At 38.6% G+C, this 24,711-nt stretch overlaps 1 protein-coding gene across 1 annotated transcript in view; it reads left to right on the forward strand.

Moving 5' to 3' along the window:
* LOC149286301 (BAR/IMD domain-containing adapter protein 2-like) overlaps positions 1-24,317 on the forward strand; it is a 38,104-nt gene extending 13,787 nt beyond the window's left edge. Inside the window, exons 4-14 of the mRNA XM_089494201.1 lie at positions 3,383-3,444; positions 3,787-3,858; positions 3,973-4,110; positions 14,145-14,297; positions 16,312-16,521; positions 18,457-18,694; positions 20,955-21,156; positions 22,629-22,700; positions 23,427-23,598; positions 23,872-23,912; positions 24,245-24,317. Coding sequence (XP_089350327.1) covers positions 3,383-3,444; positions 3,787-3,858; positions 3,973-4,110; positions 14,145-14,297; positions 16,312-16,521; positions 18,457-18,694; positions 20,955-21,156; positions 22,629-22,700; positions 23,427-23,598; positions 23,872-23,912; positions 24,245-24,317 — 1,433 coding nt within the window. The remainder of the gene's footprint in view (positions 1-3,382; positions 3,445-3,786; positions 3,859-3,972; positions 4,111-14,144; positions 14,298-16,311; positions 16,522-18,456; positions 18,695-20,954; positions 21,157-22,628; positions 22,701-23,426; positions 23,599-23,871; positions 23,913-24,244) is intronic.
* Positions 24,318-24,711: the final 394 nt, after the last annotated feature.

The raw sequence follows: 24,711 nt of genomic DNA on the forward strand, positions 1-24,711 counted from the left end.
AAAATGACGGCACCCTAAGGTGAACTTCCTCCTGATTATGTCCACGGAGAAGTAATTTTATTTTCGTCTGCTTCTTGTTGGGATCTGGCCTCGTTTTCAATGAATTTGCAATTCATACAAATCCGAGCGCACAAGTCTAGTAGTCACAATCACCGATCATCTCATTGTGCTTAGGAATGAACTCATGTAGTGTAAGAAGAGACAAAGGTAAAGCCATTATAAGTATGTCTCGATGTGGAATCAGCACTAGGGGCAGATCTTCTTAGTCATAAGACATGATCTTCAATTCTGGGTAAGTGTACAATATAATTAGCTTGACTTAAAGTCAAGACAAAGGAAACTAGTTCTTGTGTGTTTCTCATCGTGGCCTCTACGCCAGAAAACCAGCCACTAATAGGAGGGGTATATATTGTTTTCCAATTATGAGGTATTATAGACACCTCTGCCAGGGTCAGGTATCTGAGAAGGGACTGTTTATAATTCTGAATGGGTAACCTTGCTTTATGCAATGAGAAGGCAGCCGGCGTAAAGTATACAACTGTCAAATGTGTTTTAGGTTGCCATTGGGTCAGTTGGCCCCAAACCTTCAAAATCGACCAGACTTGGGGGCAATTGCCCCCTGCCCCATTACCGGTCCTCCCCATGCTCTTTACATGTGTTCCTCAGAAATGTATGTGTGTCCTGGAAAAAACAACTGACGGTGGTAACCCTACTCTGGTATGAGTATTAATGCCCCATCTGAAAAGCTTCCCGAATATGACTCACATAATGTGAACACTTCCTTCTCCATTATAACTTTGAAGGCCTGGAATGATATAAAATATGAGGGGTCATTACAATTACTAGCCATGCAAAGACTGTCCCTTCAACCATGACTTTGACCCATTACATGGTTATGTCATTATACTGTCTGCTTTGTGTCTTCCTTTGACTGAAAGTAGTAGGAGTATTTCCAGGGCAGAACATCTGTTATCTGGTTATATTAGTCTATATTATGATATATATGAAAATTAATTACCATCATTATCTGTGATAATTAGATCACATAATCTAACTTTCATCCTGTAGATTCTAGTTGACATCATCTATCAACATCGCTAAAGCATCATTTCAGTAAATATTATTTAAGCTGCCCACCATGGATTGAAACGTCTTCAGTGAGCACTTTGGAGAATGTCCAATCCAGCGGTTTCCTTAATGTACAGAATGTATGGTGGATTACGCCACTTATAACAGCAGGGAATGATTGAAGATGTAATAAAACCCCGATAGGGGGTGGAGGAGAAGGTCACAACTGGCCAGAGCCCTGGAGGGACTGGATTTATTTTAATTAAAAACATCACGTTGAGCAAGTTTGGTATTCAAATGTGTTTGGTTGAGTTATGATGTTAATTACTTGATTTGTCTGGTTTAATATTTATATCAATCCTGTCTACATGTATAGAAGTAACACCAGATCTGGCCAAGACTTTATATCTAAAGAACATAGAATAATTAGTCCATGTGAAAGTGTGACTGTCATACATTTCATCTCTATACTATCTGATTGCCAGAGGCTTTTGGAACTTGAGTGGTAAATAAATAAATAAATTAATTCAAAATGTATGTTTCATTAAAAGTCCTGATAATTCCAAATAACAGCTTTGAAACTAAAAACGTAATGTTTAATAACGTTATGCATAGGCGATACCATTCCTATTGTGCCATTCTTTTCAGTCCGTACAAGTATTTATCCTGTTAAATTCCCTGTGTGATCGAGTATTCCAGTTATGTGTTTGCACGATTAGCACTGCATTAGTCGTCTTAAGTCAGGAGTGCAACTACATGATAATCTGAGTCACATTGAGCTTAAAGAATGTCATAATTAGGGTTAGAACAGTTGGAGACAATATGCATCTTTCTTCAGAAGGTTGAGGTAGCATTTTAAACTCTGTTGGTATTTCTGAATTGCTCTTAATTAACTTGATCTATTTGTTGTGTGCTTATTTTTTTTAAAGATTTTATACAGGTTTTAAAAAATATCAGACATATTAACAATATTGCAATGAACGATCGTGTGGGTAACTAGATTATGTGCACCAGGCACGGACGGGCCATCTGGCAAACCGACCAAAGTTTTGAGGTGATGCCAAATGGTGCATCACTTACCTTTCTTGATGTTCACGTGGCATTAGGTGTGGCCGCACTTATCTAGCAGCCACCAGCCTTAAAGTTCCAGGTTCACTTTTCTTCGCCAGGGACACCAAAATTATTCACTGCCCGTCTCTTGGAGGGAAACCTCCAACATGGTTTCTGATTTTGGTATTCCAGTTGATGTGGTAAAATGTATCAAGCAGTATGAAATGTGTTTAATTAAAATGTGTATAGGAGCCAAAACGTTTGGTGACCAGCAACAGAAAGCGCCCGAATCAGTAATACCAACACATAGGAGGGGATTTATGAAACATAGACACTGCCCCTCATGCTCTGCATCAGCGCAACCACCATATTCAAAGGTGTTAGGGCAGTCGTGCTGTCTTTATGCATTTGAGTCTTGAGACGCCCCAGGTGAGAATCCCATTAAATATGTTATTTTTAATGTTATAACATTTGTATAACTAGTCTGCTTCCCAGCTACAGCCACACAAATTAAATCAGATTTTATTGTAACAAGGTAAGCAGGAAGTCTCGTCATATTGACCAAAACTTGACTTGAAGTACAAATTCCCATCACCTTACGAAAAATGTAGGCTTTGCACATAATTCTAAAATACCCACATTGCACAAAATCAGCATTTTTTGGTGTCAGTTCCTGAAGTGGTGCCCAGTACTGCTGGTTTTCTCTCATTCCTCATGGAACACAGATGGCTTTGAACATTGAGTAACTGATTGATCCATCTGCCGTCATATGAGGAGATCCTGAAAATGTGTACATTTGGGTTTATTGGTGCTGAGATGATAACAACTCTCCTTTTAAGATCCACTGTGATGTAACAAAAAAAACCAAACATATTTTCTTTCCCATATTTTCACCGTCTGAAGGAATCCTTAGTTAGCCAACCAATGGGAGAGCAGAAGAATGTATCTTTGCAGTATCTTTGTATTACTATTACTAAAATTACATTACTATTACATTTCTATTACTACTAATTACTATTACTAAAATAGTAATACAATGATACTCAACTTAAATAAAATCTGATATTATGATTATTTTATCTGTGTCACAATGTTACATTATTTTTGGCCATGGTAATAATGAAATTGAGATTTCCTAAACTTTCCTGAGCCACTCTTATCAGCTTCGTATTTAACTTGGCTTTTTGCCCCCTAAGCCCTTTCTAACTGACTAACCGATTTGGCTACATAGTGCTCTTGTTTATTTTTTTTTAAATTGTTCTAGGGGATACATTATTCCAAATGGCTGAGGTTCATCGGCAAATACAAGTTCAGCTAGAGGAAGTTGTGAGTATTATACTAAATTTTGACATGATGATACTACCCCCCCTATGCATTTGCCATTTTTTTCCTATACCCCAGAGATGGTAGAATAGACTTTTATTGCATCACATTCTAAATGCACAGACATTAATATGAAGTTGGGCTTTTCTTTAAGTATTCCTGGTGAAGAATCATTTTAGCCGCGCTCTCATGAAAGCAAAACTGGGTTGGATCTGTTAAGATTTAAAATGATTCCTTCTGAAAATTATTATGACGCAAAGTGGTGCAAACATATTGCAATCAAACTAAATCAACCTAGAAAACTGTGTAAATAAATTGTGAAAATAAATATTTTTCTCTTTCCAGTTAAAACTTTTCCACTCTGAACTCTTGGCTCAACTGGAACACAAGCTGGAATTAGACATCAAGTATTTGACTGTACGTACGTCGTCTTCCATTCGTTCTCATTATCTATTCTCACACCTTTGTCCCACCTCTTCGTATCGTGAACTTGTCACATTGTAACTGATAACGCTTCCTCACTATCCCCAGGCGACGCTGAAAAAATACCAAGTTGAGCATCGGTCCAAGAGTGAGTCTATTGAAAAATGTCACTCTGAGCTGAAGAAACTGAGGAAGAAGTGTCAAAACAGCAAGAACCCCCAAAAGTATGGAGACAGGGAAGTGCAGGTACCACTATTTAGTTTTTTTTTTTTTAGGACTGTCACTTAATAATTTATTGAAATTTTTGAAGGGGTGCTAAAGGCTTTATTGAAAAAATAATATTTTAGAATTTTAGTACATGCCTCCCTTTGTTTATGAAGTTCTGTTTTTAGTTTGGTGCTCTTTACAACATTCGTGCGCTATCCATAAGAGACCTTCATAAATGCTTCTAACTACAGAACTTTGCATACTGCAAATCTGTACCTTCAAACGGTATTGAGTAATGGTATTAATGTTTCAAAATCACATAGTGCCTTCTTCATGTCCTCTAAAGGGTCAAGTGAACCTATCCATTCCTATTATAGAATAACATCACGTACATAGAGCAGTTTAGGTCCAAGGTAATTGTTATGGCCATTGCAACATTCATAAACAGGATTTAAAGTTCTATTCTGAAATATTTTATATCTGATCATGGTTAGACTTTCGACTTTTCATGTCATTGTACGTGTGATCTAGGGCCTGACTGGCGATGTTGAGGCAGGTCTGGTACTTTAAGTCCAATGGCCGTCTGATGATGATGAAGGTGCGGCTAAAAGCCGGCTAATCGCTACGTTTTTATGCTCACAGATTGGGTGACCATATGCAGTTGTGGGCCACCAGCCCAGTGGGCATTTGCCTGATATCCCAGATGGCCAGTCTGGCCTGCTGTGATCAGATGTGTTAGCACAAAAGACTATTTATGTTGGTCCAGAGCTCTATGGTTATCAATGTTTGTCATTGTGTGTTGTCCACCGTCTGTCTCAATGTGACCTCTGTTCACCCCAGCTCTTCTGTCTTGATTCTCCAGTCTACATTTCTGTTGTCTTTCTGATCTGAATGTTCAGTTGTCAGATCTTTGCTGAATCAGTACGTTTATGGTATTTTGAAGGATGTTGCTTACATGGTGGAGCTATAGGATGTGGATTTATTTCTGCTTATTAGTCCAGTGCCTGGGGTTTGATGTTTCCATCCAATAGATAGGACCACAGTGTAATGTAGTAGGCTCACTCTAAATAGCTATTTGGTTGTAATGGAGCTTCTTGTCTTGCTGCCCCTGTGGTTTACAGCTAAAACCAATGAGTCCTGAATGCTTCAGAAAGTGTAAGCATTGTCATAGGAGGTTTACCATAGGCCATGTACACATAGGAATAATCTAGGATAGTGTCAGCCAGAAGAGTCCTTGAGCTTTAGTGAGAATCAATGAGAAGCTAAACAGTTTGCTCGATTTAACACATGACACAAGGAGTCTGTTTTAATAAAATAATGTGCAAGCGTTTTACACACAGTGGGATAGAGTAGTTGCTGTTGCCCAGGCAGTAGTCACTTGCGGTGTGTTTGGATGTGTGGGGGGAAATAATAGCTTTCATATCCCCCACTGTCAGCTTGCATTGCAATAACTATTTGAAGTCAATTCCTCCAAGTGCTTTGTTCCCGCAGACAAGGATCCTGATGACTCCACAAGGGGCGAAGCTAATGCTAATATATTATTACATTTTATTTACAATGCTCTATCTCAATTGACACACAATGCATGACCACACATAAACAGAGATACTGAGGGAGCTTACAATCTATTAGAAGGTTGAGGTGGTATGGGAGAGAAGGTAAGAGGCTATCTGGGAGAGGTTGATTTAATTATAGGAAAAGTGATATGTATGTATACATTCACGTGCACCCCACAAAGCTACTTTTCTTTGTAGAAGAGGACAGGGAATAGTATCTTTCTGGAATGCAATGGTCCAGCCACCATTCAAACACAAGGATGTTCTTATGCATCTCTTATGCAGTCTTATGACTAAGTTTGTTCTCCAGTGTATTATGCCTGCCTGCAAACTGCTGTAAAGTAAAAATACTTTTAAAAATAGACATGTTAATAGTTTATTTGTATCATGTAACAAAATCCAAAGTGAATGAACAGAAGAAGGTACACTCGAACCCAAACACCTTGGAGAACTAACCACAGGTGAGTTAGGCAGACTCTGTTACTTCTCGCTTTTTGTCTAATCCCAGACAGACTCAATGTTGTTAAGATGAAGGCCCTGTGGAGGCTATACCATCACTTCCATATAGTAAAAATTTTGACTCATCGCTACAGAGCACCTTCTGTGATTTTCTGCACCCTGGTTCTTGTGTTTCTGTGAATAGTTTGGCCTTGTTTCCCCCTCTGAGATTTGGCTTTTTGGCCACAAGTCTTCCATGAGGACCACTTGTTCAGACAGTAGATGGATGTACCTGTTTTTTGCCAATGATGGCACTGCTGATTGCAAAGAGAAATAAACCTGTTTTGTTTTTTACTATTTGTTGCTACCATTAAGATAAAACGACATAATGACGTGTGAATAAGTGAACAGGGGTGCCATGTTGATCATGGAAAAATAGGAAACACGTAAGACTCAGGGTGGTAACTTTAGTAGAATTAAAGTTCAACGTTTTTAAATAATTTAGGTCTCTTCTTCAGATTTAATTTTATAAAATGTCTGAAGTGTCTCTTAAATATAGTTACACAAATACATTGCTTGGTCAGTGAAACAGCCCAAAGATCAGATAATGATCAGTCATTGGTAAATGTGTGACATATAAGCTACTCAATTGGTGTCAGAGGTCCCTGGAGGTGTCAAAAGTCACAATTTTGAAAGAAGTCAGAATGGCTGTATGCTGGTTAGGTTGTTGCATAATGTGGTAATGTGATAGGAATTCTTTATCATGGCCAAGCCTTGGTATAGCTTTGCTCTTTAGCCATTTATTACTGGTTGGCCTGTTTCCCCACCTACAGTGACGTAGGACATTTTACAAAAAGAATGGGGTACACATGGGACGTTTTACAGTAGAACGACCCATTGTTCTTGTGGCATAAGTGGTACTTGGGTCTGGGTACTACCTGTAAAATAACAACATGGGGATATTGGTGATGGATAACCCAATAACCAAATATAACATATCTGAACATAATTTTAACATACCCTTATATCTTGCACAGATTAACTAATAAACTGAACGGTATTGGTGCTATACTTCAAAATAAATGCGTGACTCACTGGCATTAGTGGAATTAGGTCGGGCTATCATATCAGTCATCTGGCTTTTTAGTGAATACATGTGTCTCTTAGTATATATATGGCCACATATATGTTAAGTTTTAATTTGCGCACACTATGCAGCACAGAACAATAGAATTCTTTTAGACTGTCTGTGGAATGAGACAAGAAACATTACATCACTTCCGTCCAGGAAATACTGAAGCGATAATCTTGGTATTGTAGAAATTCTAGAGTACAGCAACAATACTCAATTATTATACAGGCTTCCTCTCGGATCTTAAAATAAACCAGCTACCTAGTTATCTCATAAAAAAAATAACCTTGGACCAAGAAATTGAGCATAATGGTTAGATAATAGAAACACAGAATTTGGCTGTAGAACCAAACCATTGGGCCCATCTAGTCTGTCCGTTTTTTCTCCTGTAACGACTGAGACCTTAATCAGTTCTTGGTCTTGTCTTAGTTCAGGATAGCTTTATGCCCATCCCATGCATGTTAACATTCCTGCACTCTAGGAATGCCTCTACTGGGAAGCTGCCCCACTTATCTGCCACCCTCTCTGTAAAGTAAGTAAGGAGAGAAAATGCTTGGATGTTCACGTAGACTGAAGTCTGTTAAAATGTTCTTGTCACTTCCAAGGGAAGTTTTTTTTTTTTTTTTTTAGATAATATACACACATTTTGATTTTTTGTATTCCTTCTTTATTAAAAAAATGTTTTGTTTAGTAGTAATGGTTTGGTTCATCGGCAGTTCACGGGTTAAGCTGTTTTCCCAGATCTGTTATAGTGATGGAGAATACCTACTCATATCTATGTGAATGCCCAAGTACCATGACAGAAATTATAAAGTTGCACAAAAGGAAAAGGGAATTGTGGGTGATTGGTATCAATATGATCTATAAGCAGGTCAAATCCAGGTTTGTGTATTAGAGATATTAAAAGATAAAGTCTTTCTTGCCCAGGAGAAGTCCATGGAAGATGAAAAAAGTTTTAGTGCGACATCGGTGTAGGTAGATGCCTATAATTAAGAACTGGCAGGTTTATCAAATTCTATATAGGGTTTGGTTAGTAGAGAGAATTGTATTCTAATGCGGTGCTTTAAACAGTAAATGGACAAAACAATATTTACCAAAATGATAGGTGTACCAGAATACCTAGGGCTTTCACAGCATACCCAGAGATCTTCCTCTACTGGGGGAGCAGCTTAGTGAAGGGGCCGGGCTTTCCCCAAACAGCCTTAGTGGGTTGGGAGTGGGAGGAAAATAGGCAGGGGGAGGGCGTGGTCAAACACCGCTTGCCTATTCTCTGATTGGCTCTCTAAGGTATGTATTTTTTATTTTATTAACTTAAAAGTGCTTTCATATGCATTGTTTGTTTAGTGTCCCTTTAAATAACAATTACCAATATTAATGATTATTGTTTTATCCCAGATAATTCATGCTTGTAGACCACCAAAATATTTAATTATGACACATTTTAATTAGGTGATGTTGAGCTTTAAAGACTAGGTCCCTTTATTTATTAGAAATAGAGGCACTTGGGTGGAATGATTATTTTAAGTTGTTTTCACTGAAGATTGCAGCTTCAGCTTAGCAATGAATGGACAAAGCAAGGGGATTGCATTCGCAAGCACATACATAGTAATGAGCTGATCACAAAGCAAATGTATATTTGGGTCCAAGTCTATTAATGACTGTGTCTTTTAGGAGTGGTCTATTTAGTGGACTATTTGGCACTAGTAATGTGTTCTACTGGCAACCATTCATTATTTTTTAACTACACATACAAATAATAGCAGCTGCTTCCTGCCAAGTGAAAATTATTTCTGTAATGAAATGGATATCATCGTAGCTCCTTCGCCTTTAAAGGTATCCTCTGGTTACATGTAGATAAAGATTGTCAATCATTCAGAGCTTAACTCTCTTGTGTTTAGTGGAATAATTTTACATATTAAATAATAAATAACACATTTTGTTAAAATGTTAGTAAAACATCTCAATTATTCCAGGAATTATTTCTGAGACTGTACAATCTCACCCCAAAATCTCCTATTCCATCTAATACCCATAAAGAACCAAGCACATCTTACCTTGGCTATCATACATACTATTAGTTAGTTACCAAAATCTGCCTAGCTAGATTCTGGAGACGTCAGGAGAGTCCTACCTGGAACGAAATCATAGCTTAAATTTATCATCAATACATCTCAGAGAAACTTTTTATATAAATTATTATGGTCTCTATGACAAAAGAACGTTATGCCCTCTGAGGCAATCTCACCCTAGAGTCTATACACCAAGTTAAAACATCATGCCTCGTTCCACCATCAGCCATCTATTGTCTTTTGTTGACAAGATCGTTCCTATCTGTCAGAGTGAATGCTAGAACGCCACATATTACTGCTTTTTCTACTCTTTTTCTACTATATTGAAATTTAGATCCTCTTTTTAATATCTGCTTGTTTGTTTTATTAATGTTTATATGGTGTATCATTACCTATTTATCATATTTATTGTTTTTACTGTGCTATTTGTGTGCATTTATGGTCATTAGCTTGTGAAAATCAGTAATGAATGCCTCATTATGGAGTATTAACAATTTGGAACATAGAGAGAGTGTGCGTGTCATTAAGAATGCAGCATGGAAACGGGGAGAATAGGGTCATACTAGCATAATAGTAACCCCATATTAACAGCCTCGTCTTCATTATACAGCAAGGGCCTTTGATTTCCTCTACATTTATCTTTATTTTGCTTTAGCCGTCTCTTCCATTTTTCATTAGCATGTCAGCAGTTTGGGAGAGTGGGGGCCGCAGAAACAACAGTTGGCTCCAGTGATTTGGAAAGGCTTGGGCATTATCTCTGCAACCCTTTTGTAAACAAGGTCACCATGGCAACCATTACTTCTGGATCATGGCCACCTACTTGAGGCCAACATGGTATAAGAGGGGATGGGGGAGGTGAAGTGGAGAAAGAATAAGAAAGGGTGTTAGAGGGAGGGAGAAGTGCCCGTTTCTTCAAAAGAATGCAAGGATGCCCCCTCCCACATACACACTTAATGCTTTGGTGCTATCTGTCTATTCTGTCATACATCAGGAGGCCAGAGACCTAAAGATAACCCTTTATATTCATAAAGGGGCTGGGACAAAGTTTATCAGGGCCTCAGTCAGACATTGTGTATCAGATGTAGAGTCTCGTAGTCCATGCTCCTTCTCTTGGCTTGGCAAGACATTTTCTTGACAGCCTTTGTATTTGGTTGCGATGTGTACCGTGTGCTTGAGTAGCTGACGGATTCGTGCCGGTTCTTCCTGATGATCCAAAACATATCGAATTCAGTAAAGAGCATATTTTTAGGTTTTGTTATTTCGTAGTTGCTTTAGTATGAAAGCTTGTTTTACTGATTAGAAAAACCTATGTAAATCGACATTTTATGTGCAATGTTATGAATGTAAAAAATGTATACACTTGTTTTGTCTATAACAAAACACAGAGCTTAATTTAATGCACTGGTAATTTTTTAAGAACATTTGATTTATTTCGTGTATCATTCATATGACCCCAAAGCAGGTATAAGATGGAGCAGTTCATATTAGAAACATAGAAACATGGAATATGCTGGAAGATAAAAACCATTTGGCCCGTCTAGTATAAGACTAAGATCTTAATATGTCCTTGGTCTTGTCTTAGATTCAGGAGAGCTTTAGATCTATCCCATGTTCAAATTACCTTAGTAGTTTAGCCTCCAGCACTCCTGATGGGAGGCTGTTCCATTTATCTGCCACCCGTTCAGTAAAGTAAAGCCTCTGACTTATTTTAACATTTCTCTTCCTTTGGAATACATTTTCCTCATGTAGTGTTAAACCCCTTGAAGTATTTCAATGATTATATCAAATCCTCTCTCTCTCTTCTCATTGAGATCCGTTATTCTTTCCTGATAATTTTTATCCTACAAACATCTGACACATTTTGCAGCCCATCTCTGAACTCCCTCCAGTATATCAATATCCTTGTGGAGATGGGGTTTCCAGAACTGTACAGAATACTCTAGAAGAGGCCTGACCAGAGATCTATAGTGACGGAGCCTCCTCCATCTTCCTGCTACTAATGCCCCTCGCTATACAACCCAGCACCCTGCTTTCTAATGCTTTATTGCATTGCCTGCTTACCATTAAGTCATCAGAAATAATTACTCCTAAATCCCTCTCTTTTCTGGTCACTGACGGAACAGGGTCCCCAATGCTGTAATGCAATAATAATATATTGTTATAATAGTATTATTATGAACTGTAACTTCAAGATGTCAAGAAGCAGTCAGGGCAGTTTTAACCCCTTCGTGGTTAAGGCTTGGCAGTCAGACATTGTTGCTGATTTACAGCATTAGAATACCCAAACAGAAGTTTGGACGTATCCTTCCAGCAATATCAACGGTTTGTATAGCAAGTAAAAAAAAATACAGCTTTTATTTTTTCCATACTAACTAATATATATCTATCCAAGCTAAGATGGTTAACCACCATGAAAGCAACACAGATAATAATGAAATTGTTAACCTCTCGAATCATCATCTATCAATAACTGAGAAAACAGTCCTATCCAAGGGGCTTACATTTTTTCCTAGCACAAAGTCAGTAGTCATCATGAACACCCAGGACTACATCGCAGAAGGAAACAGACAGTTGTCTGACGAATTCTACTACAAAAAATCGAAACAGGACCCCACCAGGTAATATACAGAAGATCTTATTAAACTAATCAGATCCTTCTTGAAACACATGCAACAAGAATTAGAAAATTGTGCCAATCCTCAAATATGGACTTTCTACATGCTGCCCAAAATCAACAAGCCAGGCAACCCAGGACAACCCATTATTACAGGTATGGAAACTCTTACTGAACCAATATCTGGCCTTATAGGAAACATTCTTAAGCCCCTAGTTATCAACACTGAGAGCTTTATACAGGACACCACAGATTTTCTTAATAAATTGAATCAAGTCACAAACCTACTGTACCTGCTAATACTATACTTGCTACCATGAATGTGGAGTCTTTATATAGTAACATCCCCCATTAAGATGGTATTGAGGCCTGCGTCAAATTCCTCTCCTCCCATAGTGCCACAGACAAATATGATAGTAAAACTCTCGGCAAGCTCATAGAATTTATACTTACACACAACTATTTCAATTTCAACAACACTAACTATCTACAAATGACCGGGACAGCCATGGGCACCAAAATGTCACCACAATATGCCAATCTACTCACCCCCACAAACCACATAAATATTATTGTTATATTGATGACATTTTCATAATATGGACAGAAGGAGAAGAAAACCTTTTAAAATCTTTCAATTAATTCCACCCATCAATAAAATTCAAAATACATTTCTCAAAACATTTCATGGACTGCGCCATAACTGTCACCAATGGCTCACTCGACTCTTCTGTGTACAGAAAACCCACAGACAGGTACAGCTACCTCCACAATTAAAGCTTTCATCCCAATCACACAAAACAAGGTGTCATCTACAGCCAAGCCATCAGATATTTCCATATTTCCTCTGACACTGAGGACCGAGACAAACACCTGGGTACGCTGGAAGAATCATTTCAGAGGAAGGGTAACAGGGAATAAGCTTTTTCTATAAAATTAAATCTGCTGTAAGAACACCACTGGAAAGGCTTCTAGAGTACAAAAAAAAGGATAACACAACCAGGATCCCTCTGGTGGTTACCTACAACCCAATGCTTGAGGAAATACGCAAAATTATTAAAGACCTACAGCCAGTACTCTCAGTACTGAAAAAAATATTTCCACCAAAAGATTGGTCTGCAGCAGACTGGCCCCAGAATGGCACAGAATGGCACTGTACAATGCAACAAATCCCGATGCAAACTTTGTCAACATATGGGACAGTAACACAGCAAAACATACATCGTCAAAGATTCATACTCATGTACATCTGCAAACGTGGTGTACATGATACAATGTTCTGCATGTGACAAAGGGTGCTACATTGGGGAAACGGGGCTTAAGCTGCACCTCAGAAGGAACCTACACAGAAGCGCTATCAAAAACCACGAGGAAGACAAATATTGCACCCGGGTAGGACATCATTTCACCCAGAATAATCACTCCATCCAAAATCTGAAAATTAAAGTACTCAAAGGGAATTTTAAAGACTCTGAGGAAAGGAAAACACTTGAGATGAAAATAACATATTTCAACACCATAAACGAGGGTCTTAATGTGGTTTCCTGACACACTACCAGAACTTCATATGACATTCATCTTAATGTCCAATGTGTGTCTAATTGCTGTCATTGTCTCTGATGTGTTAATGTGTTTATTGGTTTCCCTAGGTTTATTTGTTCTGTCCTTTGGTTATCTGTCTCCCTCTCTGCATTCTTCACCTCCAGGCCTATTATTTATGACATCCCACTCAACCCCCCCCACCCATCTCTAATACCATCACTTGTTTTAAGTTGTAACCTCTGTCATGTTGATCAGTATTGCTTCAGACCTGATGAAAAGAGGATAACTCTCGAAAGCTTGTCGTCTTTTAAATATTATGTTAGTCCAATAAAAAAGGTAAAAAACATAAAGACAGGTCTCCGGCTTTTGTGCTTAAAAATGGAACTTTGCAAAATGAAGTAGTCTGGAATAAAAGAACAACTCTATACCAGTATGCAAGTAATTAGGACCAGCTCTTAGGAATAGGCTGTACTGATTGCTTATATTACTCAGGTTCTAAGTAGCCATTTACCCTTTAAGGAAATATTACAACTTTGTCTGCCTTTTGTGTTTTGTGTAACTTAAGGTTATATAAATAGAAACAAATCATTACAAATGGGGTGTTTGGCATATCCGTCCCATCAGAACTTCCTGTAATTGCTTTACATTGGTGATTGTTACAATAGCAGTCATTTTATTCTGCATCAGTCACTCTAAGGCTGTATTTTTTTCTGTTTATACAGTATGTAGAAATCATGAGCACCAAGCAGTGTGAGCTGGAACAGTTTGTGGCAGAGGGATACAAATCTGCGCTTACTGAAGAACGCCGCCGCTACTCCTTCCTGGTGGACCGTCAATGTGCAGTGTCCAAACACTTTAGTGCCTATCACAGCAAGGTATTTTAACGTCAGCACGTAAATTCATCCAAGACACTACTGCAGGGGTGGATTGGCTCGATATCTTTTACAGTAGAGCTGAGATCACTTTTGGATACATGTCTTCAGAAAAAAATGGCCTTAAAGGAATGTCTGGGAACATTCCAGGGTAGTCAACCCAGAGCTCTACCTTTTCTGGTAGAGTGGCTTTCGAAAAGGCTTGGCTAGTTGTGTGCAAGCAGGGTTAGGTACGGACAGCCGTTAGTGGGTTGAGAGTAGGTATGAAGTTGGCATAATGGAACACTCTGGTCAAACCCAGAGAGTTTCCAGGCGTTATAAAGGGGGATCTATCAACTTCACAGTTTTGTAGGATAACTGAATCCATGCATTAAAACTACCTATAGCTTGTATACAAAGCTCACTGGCTAATCAGAGAAATCAGAAGTCAGTATCATACTTTTCCACCAACAGGTTGTTAAGATGGCATGTGAAGGCCTTACATGTATTTATTATGTACTAGTTATTACTTTTTAATTTATTGAGCATATGTAAATGTAACACATGGCATGTGCTTTAAGAAGTCATTTTTGATCATTGACACCTTGGTACCCTACTGTTCTTTGAGAGTCATTTTCTTTTAATTCCAGCTATTACATTGTGGCAGTAATGTAACAGCTACTTATGTCACTGGCTAGGACAAGAAATTGTCCAGTGGATTTTTACCATTTTTCTCATTTTTGATTCACACAGTGTTGCCCAGATCTAGCATCTGCCCTATGTGCTATGTGTTTCTAAAATTCACTTTCACTGAGAGTCCCACACTAATAGTGTAATTGCAGTTTTTAGCATTATAAAATTCATTTATTAAAACTTCCTGTATCTCATTTTTGTTTGATGATTAGTGTTTACGGTTCAAAAAATTACCTAATGGAATTAGTTGTTATATGTAGCAAACCCAGCTTTATCTAATTAATGTCCTGTCCCGAAATTCCACATCCCACCATTACAAAGGCTGCCTGAGCCAATAAACAGCAGTCAGCAACTTGACAATAAAGGAGAGATAACTTAATGGGAAGAAATCATCATGTAGTTCTTGAGAACAAGAACTGAAAATAACTGCTTCCATGGTATACAGAATGCGCTGGTATACACCCTAACCCTAAACCAAAGCACTCATCCTCTACTCTACCCGGGACATTCTCACCATTCATTTTTTAAGGCACTGTTTTTATTAGGGATGTATTTTTTCACGTCAGAAGCATGGAAACAAGAAACCTTAAAATGGTAAAACCAGATATAGCTACCTCAAAGGAAAAAAAATATGGTCATATACGGTATAAATCCGTGATTGTGAGGAAGCCCTCCTTTCAGTTAGACGTGTAGGGGTAACTTTATTCCTATACTACTATGTATTTAGTAATTCTGAAAGTGACTCTGACTTTCTCTGCTAGCGTTTGGTTTTTCTTTTTGTTTTATTTTACACATCTTCATTACAACCCCATCCTTTAATTGCCAGTCATGCAGTGTCTTACATGTAATTTGTACAATTCGTAATCCTTACAACTTGTAATACTTGACAATAGTCAAACGTCATAGTATGTCATAAAATGTTTTATTAGCTAAAAAATATTTTTTTTAGAATGTGGTACCGGTATTACTACAAAATGTGTCAGCAACAAGATCATGTAATGAACGATCATACCTGGGAACTCTCTGGGTTTGACCCAGAGTCTCCAGGTGAAGCGATTCTTTCCTGGGTCTCTGGGTCAGTTTCTTCTTTCTCCGAGGTGTGAAGCGGTGATTGGACTCATCCCACTCCTCACCCACTAGAAGCTGCCTGGGATGTCCCCAGATATGGTTATAATACTTGAGCTATAATGCTATAGTTTTATAATAAATACAGTATATTAGTGTGTATATTAGAGTGTAAGTTGCGATTTAGAATTTAAGAACCGAATCTGTTTCAAAATGTAGCATTGATCTCCTCTCTTTCAAGCCAAGTTTTTTAATTAAGCAATTTGATGGATTTTTAAAGGTAAAGGAGCTGCTAAGTGCCAAGCTTCCTTCGTGGCAGCAGTCATGTACGCAGCCCACCAAACTTCCTGAACGAGCCCTGGTTCTGGTAAAACAAACTGCCAACAACTCTGCAGAGCCAGTAATCTCAGATCCGGTGCCAAGCACTAAACCGCTGGAGGTTCCACCAGAGCTAGCACCACTCATCGGAGGAGGTCTTTCCTTAAATCACGTGAGTATGGTGTACCAAGGGTTAATGAAAAGTAACCCAGTTCAATATACAAATTTATATAAACTTCACTTTATTTAAATCCCGGTAGGTATATTGTACAAAAGGGAATCTGTCATGACATGTATGGTTTATTATCCACTCGATAAAAAGAAACGTATCAGTGCTTAGTCTAGTCTAGTGGGAATGATCTGAATGTTTCAATCAAAGGACTGATTGTCACCGAGAAATTTTACTATAACGCAAATCACATGGACAAGTTAATTCATAGGAACACAAAAATTAAATCTATTACGTAAATGTCATTGCTGGAGGTTAAATGCAACTCTTATCGTGAGTTAATCCTCATTTTTACATATCTTCCAGTTTAATTTCCTTTTCAAATTAAGAATATATTGTTGCCGTTACTCCTTTAGATATCTCTATCACAAAGCCCATGTGAGCATATTGTCAATGAGATAACCTTCAGGAACCCAAACTTGTTTTAGGCCGCCACTCCCATCACATCAGCCAGGCATAGGCATGAGCAATCATTACCCAGTCAGTGTTAAATCCTCAAAGGACAATATGTTCCCTGTGGGTAGGCACATGGTGCAAATTCAACATGTTTTCAAAGACTTTACTGTTTTCAAGTTAATGTAACACATGGTGCACAGCAGCTTATCCAATACATGATAAAATGGCAAGTCTCACTCTAGCGTAGAGCCTTAACCATCCCATTTGCTGCTTCGCATTACTGGGTTGCCCTGGTGTTTACTCATTTGTCTAGGTACCATGTCCTGGAATCCACCACCAAACCCTCAACATTCCAATGGATTGAGAACCTACAAAGGGCATTCTCACCACCATCGACATTTCGCAGAGATGCTATGTCTAAGTGTGAATATCTACGGCAACCCTACCCCAGGGGTTTTAGTATTGACAGTACCCATTGATATTGGGAATCGGCCATCACAGGAGTCACTGGGAACTCTATAGATTCACCCAAGACTTCTTTCTGTTTTTCCATTCATGTCTTATTCCTGTAATCTCTAACTGTAACTATTGTGCCATCAATGCACTATACCGCAATGGCCACCTAATCCCTCTAGTACAGATGGTTTAAATAAATGAGGAAGAAGGCTTTTTTTTTTGCCCTCAATCCTACGCCGTCCTCTCTCCGGCTGCACTGTTGTAATACACTGGCACTGGTACGAAGGTGATGATGTAGCTGGCCTCTCATCATTTGCTGCATGCTGGCTCATTGTAATTCATCTCATGCCTTCAGGTGAAGCAGCATTTCTGCCTGACTCTTACTGCTCAATCCATGTATAATCTCCATCCACATGTAACCCGGAACATGGAAAGGATACGCGGAACACGGGCAGGAAAAGGAAGGGAAACCAAGAACCCACAGCAACACAGAGAAAAAAGCCACTGTAATGCTTTATAGTGTCCTTTACAAAATATCTTTAAATTTATTACCCCCTATCCCAGTTGTCATTCCAGAATATACTTTCCCATCACAGCCACAAACAGGATACGTAAAGAACACTAATACATATGACAGACAGGAGCGGGTATACTTGTAATATTCCTCGGTTTGTGAAAAGTGTCAGGAACATTGTAGCGTTGCAGCTGTCCCTCGTTCTAGAAAATCTCATAGAACTTCTGTTTTCCCATCGTGGTAATGTATTTCTTGGTTGGGTTTGCCAAATCTGATAGATGTCTCAACATGATTTCACTGGCAAACGACCAAGTTTATTAAGACCGGAAGAGGAGGCCCACAACCCTCATGTATTTGGGGTTTTTAAAAGGTTGGAGACTCTGGGAATGAGTTTCCAGCTGCTATCAGGGGCCAATTTTTATATTAAGTCTTAGAAATACTGTAATACAGGCTGCTCCAGTACCTTGGCCCAAATTACACCAGTGGGTTAACACTCAAAGTTCTCTTAACAGCGCATGTCCATCCAAGAGGTTCTTCCTATTCCAAATGGTGAGACCCATCGTACTAGACCCTCGCGTGATCTAGGGAACCCAACTGTTGTGGATTCATTATCACCTACTCAAGTGACTCTTCTACAACAAGGCCCGCCATCTTCCCCGACACCACCACCCCCAAAGGTGAATGAGATGTATTCCTGTACTTTACCAATGCCTCGCAAACCTGCATCGGAGAACAGATTGGCCACCCTGGGTAGGTGCAAACATTTTAATATTATTTTGGAAACAATAAATGATGTTATAAAATATATAATATTTTCTTTTTTATGAGACTTACTAAATAATGATACCTATTTTTATAGCTATTATTCTAGATAGGTGTTAGTTATCCTTTAAAAACATCAACATACATAATTCTGTTTAATATTTATACCTATTTAGAACAGATGTAGCTGTTCTACAGGGGCAATAAGGCACATTTGTTTTCCAATTTCCCTAATAAATATATACTAAAGTAATTAGTCATTAAACTTTCCCAAGTTTGCTATATATACATATATTATATAGCGCCAACATATTTTGCAGTACTGTACTTGATGAACATGTCTAATAATGAGACATGGGAACTTCCCGGGGTAGGCTACCTGGAGACCTCATGTTTTTGGGGGTGGCTGGCAACACATAGGATCGAGACTAGCTCTAGATAGACGTTAGGGAGTGAGAAGTAAGCAGAGAGAAGCTGGGAAACAGGCATGGACAATTTACTCCTCTGCCTGAAGAAAGGAGCTGACCTGGCAACCTGGGGAAGAGCTTCACCTGGAGGCCCCAGGTCCATCAATAATTTTGCATCAGGTAACTGGCCATTGGATGAACTACAAATTAATTTACAACGACCCTGAAGCCGGTCAGTAGCAAAAATATAATATACCTTGTAGATTTCATGGAGTAACGATAGGGTTATGTGAAGAGCCATCTGGTTGGTAGGATATGGATTGTAGACTTTCGTTTGGAAAAGGTGTAAGCTGTCCCAGACAGTCACTGAGCCATAGCTTACCTTAGTAGGAGCCAAAATAATCCCTAACACAGCTGAGAACTCCAGAGATCCAGAGATTTATGCTTAACGGGACTACTGAGTGAGTGTTACATAGGAAGAAGGCTTAATACATCTCGGTAATGGAGACAATGAATCAGCCAAATGTACCTTGCCTACCATCTGGATTCCTGATTATACGTCTTACGCGCTGAACCTTTGGAACTTGTGGTTATTATAAAACAATGGCTTGTTTGCCGCGCCAATTAACTCTACTGAATATTAGAAAGAAATTAGAAAGAAGAAAACATATATAGATCTTCATTTTAGGCACAAAACAGGATATTAGTGAAGATCCTGCCCGCTATATAATTCTAATTCTAATTTTGAAGTAGCCATCTTTCAATGGCAGAAATAATTTTTATACCTTGGAATCAATAGATGAAAAAAATAATAGCGCATAAATCACTCTTATTACATATTTCATTCTCATTAGAAGCAGAAGCTATTGGAAGGTAGTCTGGAAAATGTTAGTATTGTTCATATCTTTGGAGCATCACAAGAAAGTCCATGGAATAATAAGTGCAGTATGAAGGCACACGTTGAAGTCGATAGGTGGCAGACAGGAGTATTATATTACCATTTTACCATTTTATCTGGGTGCAGTTGATAACCAGTGGAAATGGTGGTAGAAAACCACCAGGCTGCTGGGAACCTTCCTAAAGCAAGCACATCCAGACAGCTCGGAAAATATTAATAGCCAAATACATTTAGTAGATCACTAAAAATATTCACTGCCAATCCTTCCAACACTCGTTCTGAAAAGGAATTAAATAGCCTATGACTGAAAGGATCCAGTGATTGTTTAAGGGTATTGGCTCCAGAGCAGCCCAGGAAATATTCTCCTTATTATTAGCTCTACTTTGGGCGGACTGCATGGTCAACGGTGGAAATAGAGAACATGATGGCAAATAAGGACCTTTTGTCTCATCTATTCTCATCTTCTCTGCTCCTTTACCCCGCTGGAACAACCTTGAGCGTTAGTCAGTCCTGTCTTGTCTTAGATTCTGGCTAACCTTATATCTATCCCACGTGTCTAAATCCCACCAGTGTATTGACCTCTACCATTTCTGGTTGAGGTTCCACTTACGTATCTCCTTCATAGCCATGGAAAAGTTATTGCATTGTACCTAAGCCTCTGACCCTCTAGTTTTAGACTAGGACCTCTTGTTCTAACATTTCTTCTCCTTGGAAATCTACTTTCCTCTGGGGTTTTTTAGCTACAGAGTTATGAAAAATTATGTTAACCCCTGCATTAACCGCAATAAGAAATCATATATATACACTAGCCTAAATAACTAGGGTACTTTTTGGCCCAGTTGATTGTATATAGAGGGCTTCCATTAAACTAAAGCTTTTTTTTTCTATTGTAGTTTGGCGAGTTGTCTTGTAAATGTAAAATCTTCTTTATTTTTGGTTTTAGTGGAAAATAAGACCCTACCTCGAATCAGCCCCTTATCGGTGTTACCCCCTCGTGTGGAACGACGTAGAGTGCAGGCTGTCTTCTCACACACAGCCGGGGAGAACAGCAACCTCCTCAATTTCCAGGAAGGCGATATTATTCTTCTGCTTGTACCAGAGGCCAGAGATGGCTGGCATTATGGCGAGAACGAAGCTACCAAAATGTGAGTTTGATACCCTTGACAAGGCTAATTTACAACTTAACTTAATTTATAGAGGGTGGGATGGGACCCCTAAGCCTATAGAAATTATTAAATGTCAATGCTTGTTTGTTCTTTAAGACACCTACCGTCCAAAGTATGCACAATGTCGTGAATGTTATGTCATAGAACTGCCCAGCTAGAAAGCTGTCAGCATATGGTCAATCATAGGAAATTATAGTTATTTTGCTGCAAATGTTATAGAACCCATTACCAAAAAAATATATATTTTATTTTATCTGGTCATGTATCTTAGTATCAGCAAAATATGTGAGTAGTTTTAGGGGAATTGGTTAACAGTAGAAATGTAATAAACTATTTAGGTTTTCAGACAAATTTAGCACATACTTTTATGTACTTATATGGTTTTTTTATTAATATTTTACTTAATGTTTAATTATGTTTCCCATTATTATAAAAACATCCCTTTTTCATCCCGCTTTCATTAAACTTGTATGATATAAATATGAAACTATAATATTACATAATTGAAGGTTGATCCATGAATGTCATGAGGATGTGTGATGCGTTGTCTGTTTATGTTAAGTTTGATAAACTTTTGTGCCATTTGTAGAGCATCTCTGCCCTCTAGTGGAGGATAATGTGAATGACAGGAATCTCTAATGAATAATACATTCTCTCTCTCTCTCTCTCTCTTTCTCTATATATATATTTATTGTGACACAATACCCCTTTACTTGGTACTCTGTCCGGGAATCTTTACTCACACACAGTCTATCAGGCTGCAGAGACGGCTCAGACACGAGGAGGGTAAAATAAAAGGCTGGGCCTGTTTTTATTTTTCACCACAGGCATAACAAAAAATAAATAAATCAAAACAAAAAGCCTTGCTCTCGTGAGCACTAACTAATACAAGGTTCTCCAACCTAATTGCAGTTGGACAGCTTATCCGTTCCCAACAAACAAAAAATAACAGTTTATATGCAATATTGGCAGCACTCAGTATTTTGGCAGCTCTCTCCCTGCCTCTCAGGGAGCCAAATGATCTCTCTTGCTCTGAGATCAGGAGGCTACTTAACTGCCTCTCCCATTAATTAGTGGAACCAGGTGAGTACTAGGAGAGTATCCGTGAATCTCCGGACTGGATTCCCACCTGCTGGTCTTCGGCTGCTCACAAACTGTGGAGTGGAGCACTGGCCCGCCCTTCTCTCCAAATGCTCCACCCCAGGGACCCAAAATACACAAATAACAGACATCCAACAATTCCATTATTTGACAAGACATCTCCCTGGGGCTAGTAGAAACTATTGAGGGTAACCACCCTGCAAAATATAAGGGGATATATACACTCCCTCCATTATCATCCCCTGCTTTCCGTCACAATATGTATAGAAAATCTTTATTAAGTTCTACTATTTAGTATGTGGTATTTTATGAAACTCATCGTTTTATTTAATAATGGCTTCTTTTAATAGGAAAGGTTGGTTTCCATTCTCCTATACTCGCCCATTGCCACCAGCAGAAACCTCAGATAAGCCCAACTCCGGGTGAGTAATTTAAATTCCTTATTTGTTGATGAATGTCTATTTGTGCAAAAACATTTGCTTTCCCATCACGGAGCTATGATTTAGTTCAGATATAGAGGGTAAATAATTTATTCTTACCCTTCCCACAAAAGCATGACGGTGGGGCAACTCTGTAGGACATTGCCCAAAAATTGGGTTGGTTAGGAGGTATCTGAACTGACAAACCTCAAATTATTCTCTGGCTTTGGAACAGATATTAGTTGGATACTGAGATATCAGATAGTGTTCAATCACAAAGGGTGATCCAGTGACAGTGTAACTACACTGTCACTGGATCACCCTTTGTGATTGAACACTATTACTCTCCGTGCATTCTCCTTGTACACAAAAGATTGCAACAGGATGAGAATAGGACCATAAAAATGCCAAGGGCAAATATCCATAGTTTACATTCTACGGTTCTATTAAAAATTAGGTCTTGATCCAGTGGCCAGTTGGGCATTAGTCCTGTGTGACTTATGGCTAGTGTAAGTCTGGTTGGCTGTGAAACTTCTTGGTGGGCTGGGTACTTAGACCTAAATGCCAGACAGGTGCTCTGCACAGCATTGCATGGCTCTCCGATGGGTACATTTGGCAAGTACAGGTATACAATATACCCACAGCCAAATAAGATTGCTTATAGCCATAAGTTTACAACTCTAGCCTTCTGTATTTATTCTTAAATGGCCTTTTTTCCTTAAATTGCAGTTTCCCATTAAGTAAGTTAAACAGCAGCAGCACTGGGAACCTGGACAAAGTGGGAATATTACCCTCCGAGTCTGAAAGCATCAGAAAGGATGCAATGAGATACGCTCCGTCGCCTCGCACCAGTACCTTCCGACAGCGACCATACAGCATGATCAACCCTGACCTGGTGCAGGTGAGATGCTTGGTACACACATGTAAATAAATATACACATATTTACGCCAAGACAAAGTGATGTCATCATCTGATGTCACTACTTCTGAAAAACCTGAGCGATAGAAGAATCAAAAACAAATGACAAATATATAGTAATTTATTAACAAAGATTTTTTGTAATTGTCTTTCTTACATGAAAAAAAAATTAAGATCTATACTGTTCTTAATTTTCAATACAAAGCTGTCCATTAAGAAATATATTGTCTGTCAATGCTATTTTTTTTCTTTTAGCTTGCAAATGAATTTGGAAGCCCATCTTCCTCTCCTTCCAGGTAAAACCAAAGTGTATAACAAATTGAATACATTTTCTAAATATTCTGATAAACCATTAATATTTTAAAACCAATTGCATGGTTGTTTTAAATAATAAATATCATTTTATATATATATATATTCGTGGTTTGGTGGTGGGCTATGGCCTTCCACATAATTAGTGATTCCCACCGGCAAGGACAACAATAACCTTATAGCGATCACGGGAAATAACTTGTTATAATGAAACGAATGGGGGTTTTTTTATTAAAAAAAGAATGGGTGATGTTACAATATTATCCAATTCTTACTCTTTTAACGTATATGTGCTTTGAATGTGTTTATTTTTCAGAAACAACCCATTCGCCCACGTCAAGCTGAAACGCACCATCACCAATGACCGCTCGGCGCCTGTAATCCAGTGACCTTACATTTCGGACACCATTGTCACCAAGCTGCTTCAAGATATGCCTGAAAATGGAAAAAAAGATGCTATTGACTTATCTCCGTGGAACGCAGCGCACTAATGTAATGCTGTTTGAAGGGCTGCATCATTAAATCGTTATAACTGTGGAAGTGTTCTGTTTACAGCAACCTTATAGGACTTCTCCTGCTTCGTACAGCTCGACTTGCGTGTCGGAATCCTCGGATCTCGCTAGCATGTAAAATGAGACTTTGGCCGAGGTTTATAACGTCAGTGATTTCAAACACCCACACGTGCTGCGCCTTTCTAATCACGTATCGGTGGAACGACCTTGTCAGTATTAAACAGAAAGTGACTTTCAAGAGTCACTCGGAAGCTACAAAAAGAATGAGTTA

This window comes from Sceloporus occidentalis, unplaced genomic scaffold (genome assembly GCF_023333645.1).
Source record: "Sceloporus occidentalis isolate IW3139 unplaced genomic scaffold, rSceOcc1.0.p SCAF_70, whole genome shotgun sequence".
Classification (NCBI taxonomy): Eukaryota; Metazoa; Chordata; class Lepidosauria; order Squamata; family Phrynosomatidae; genus Sceloporus; species Sceloporus occidentalis.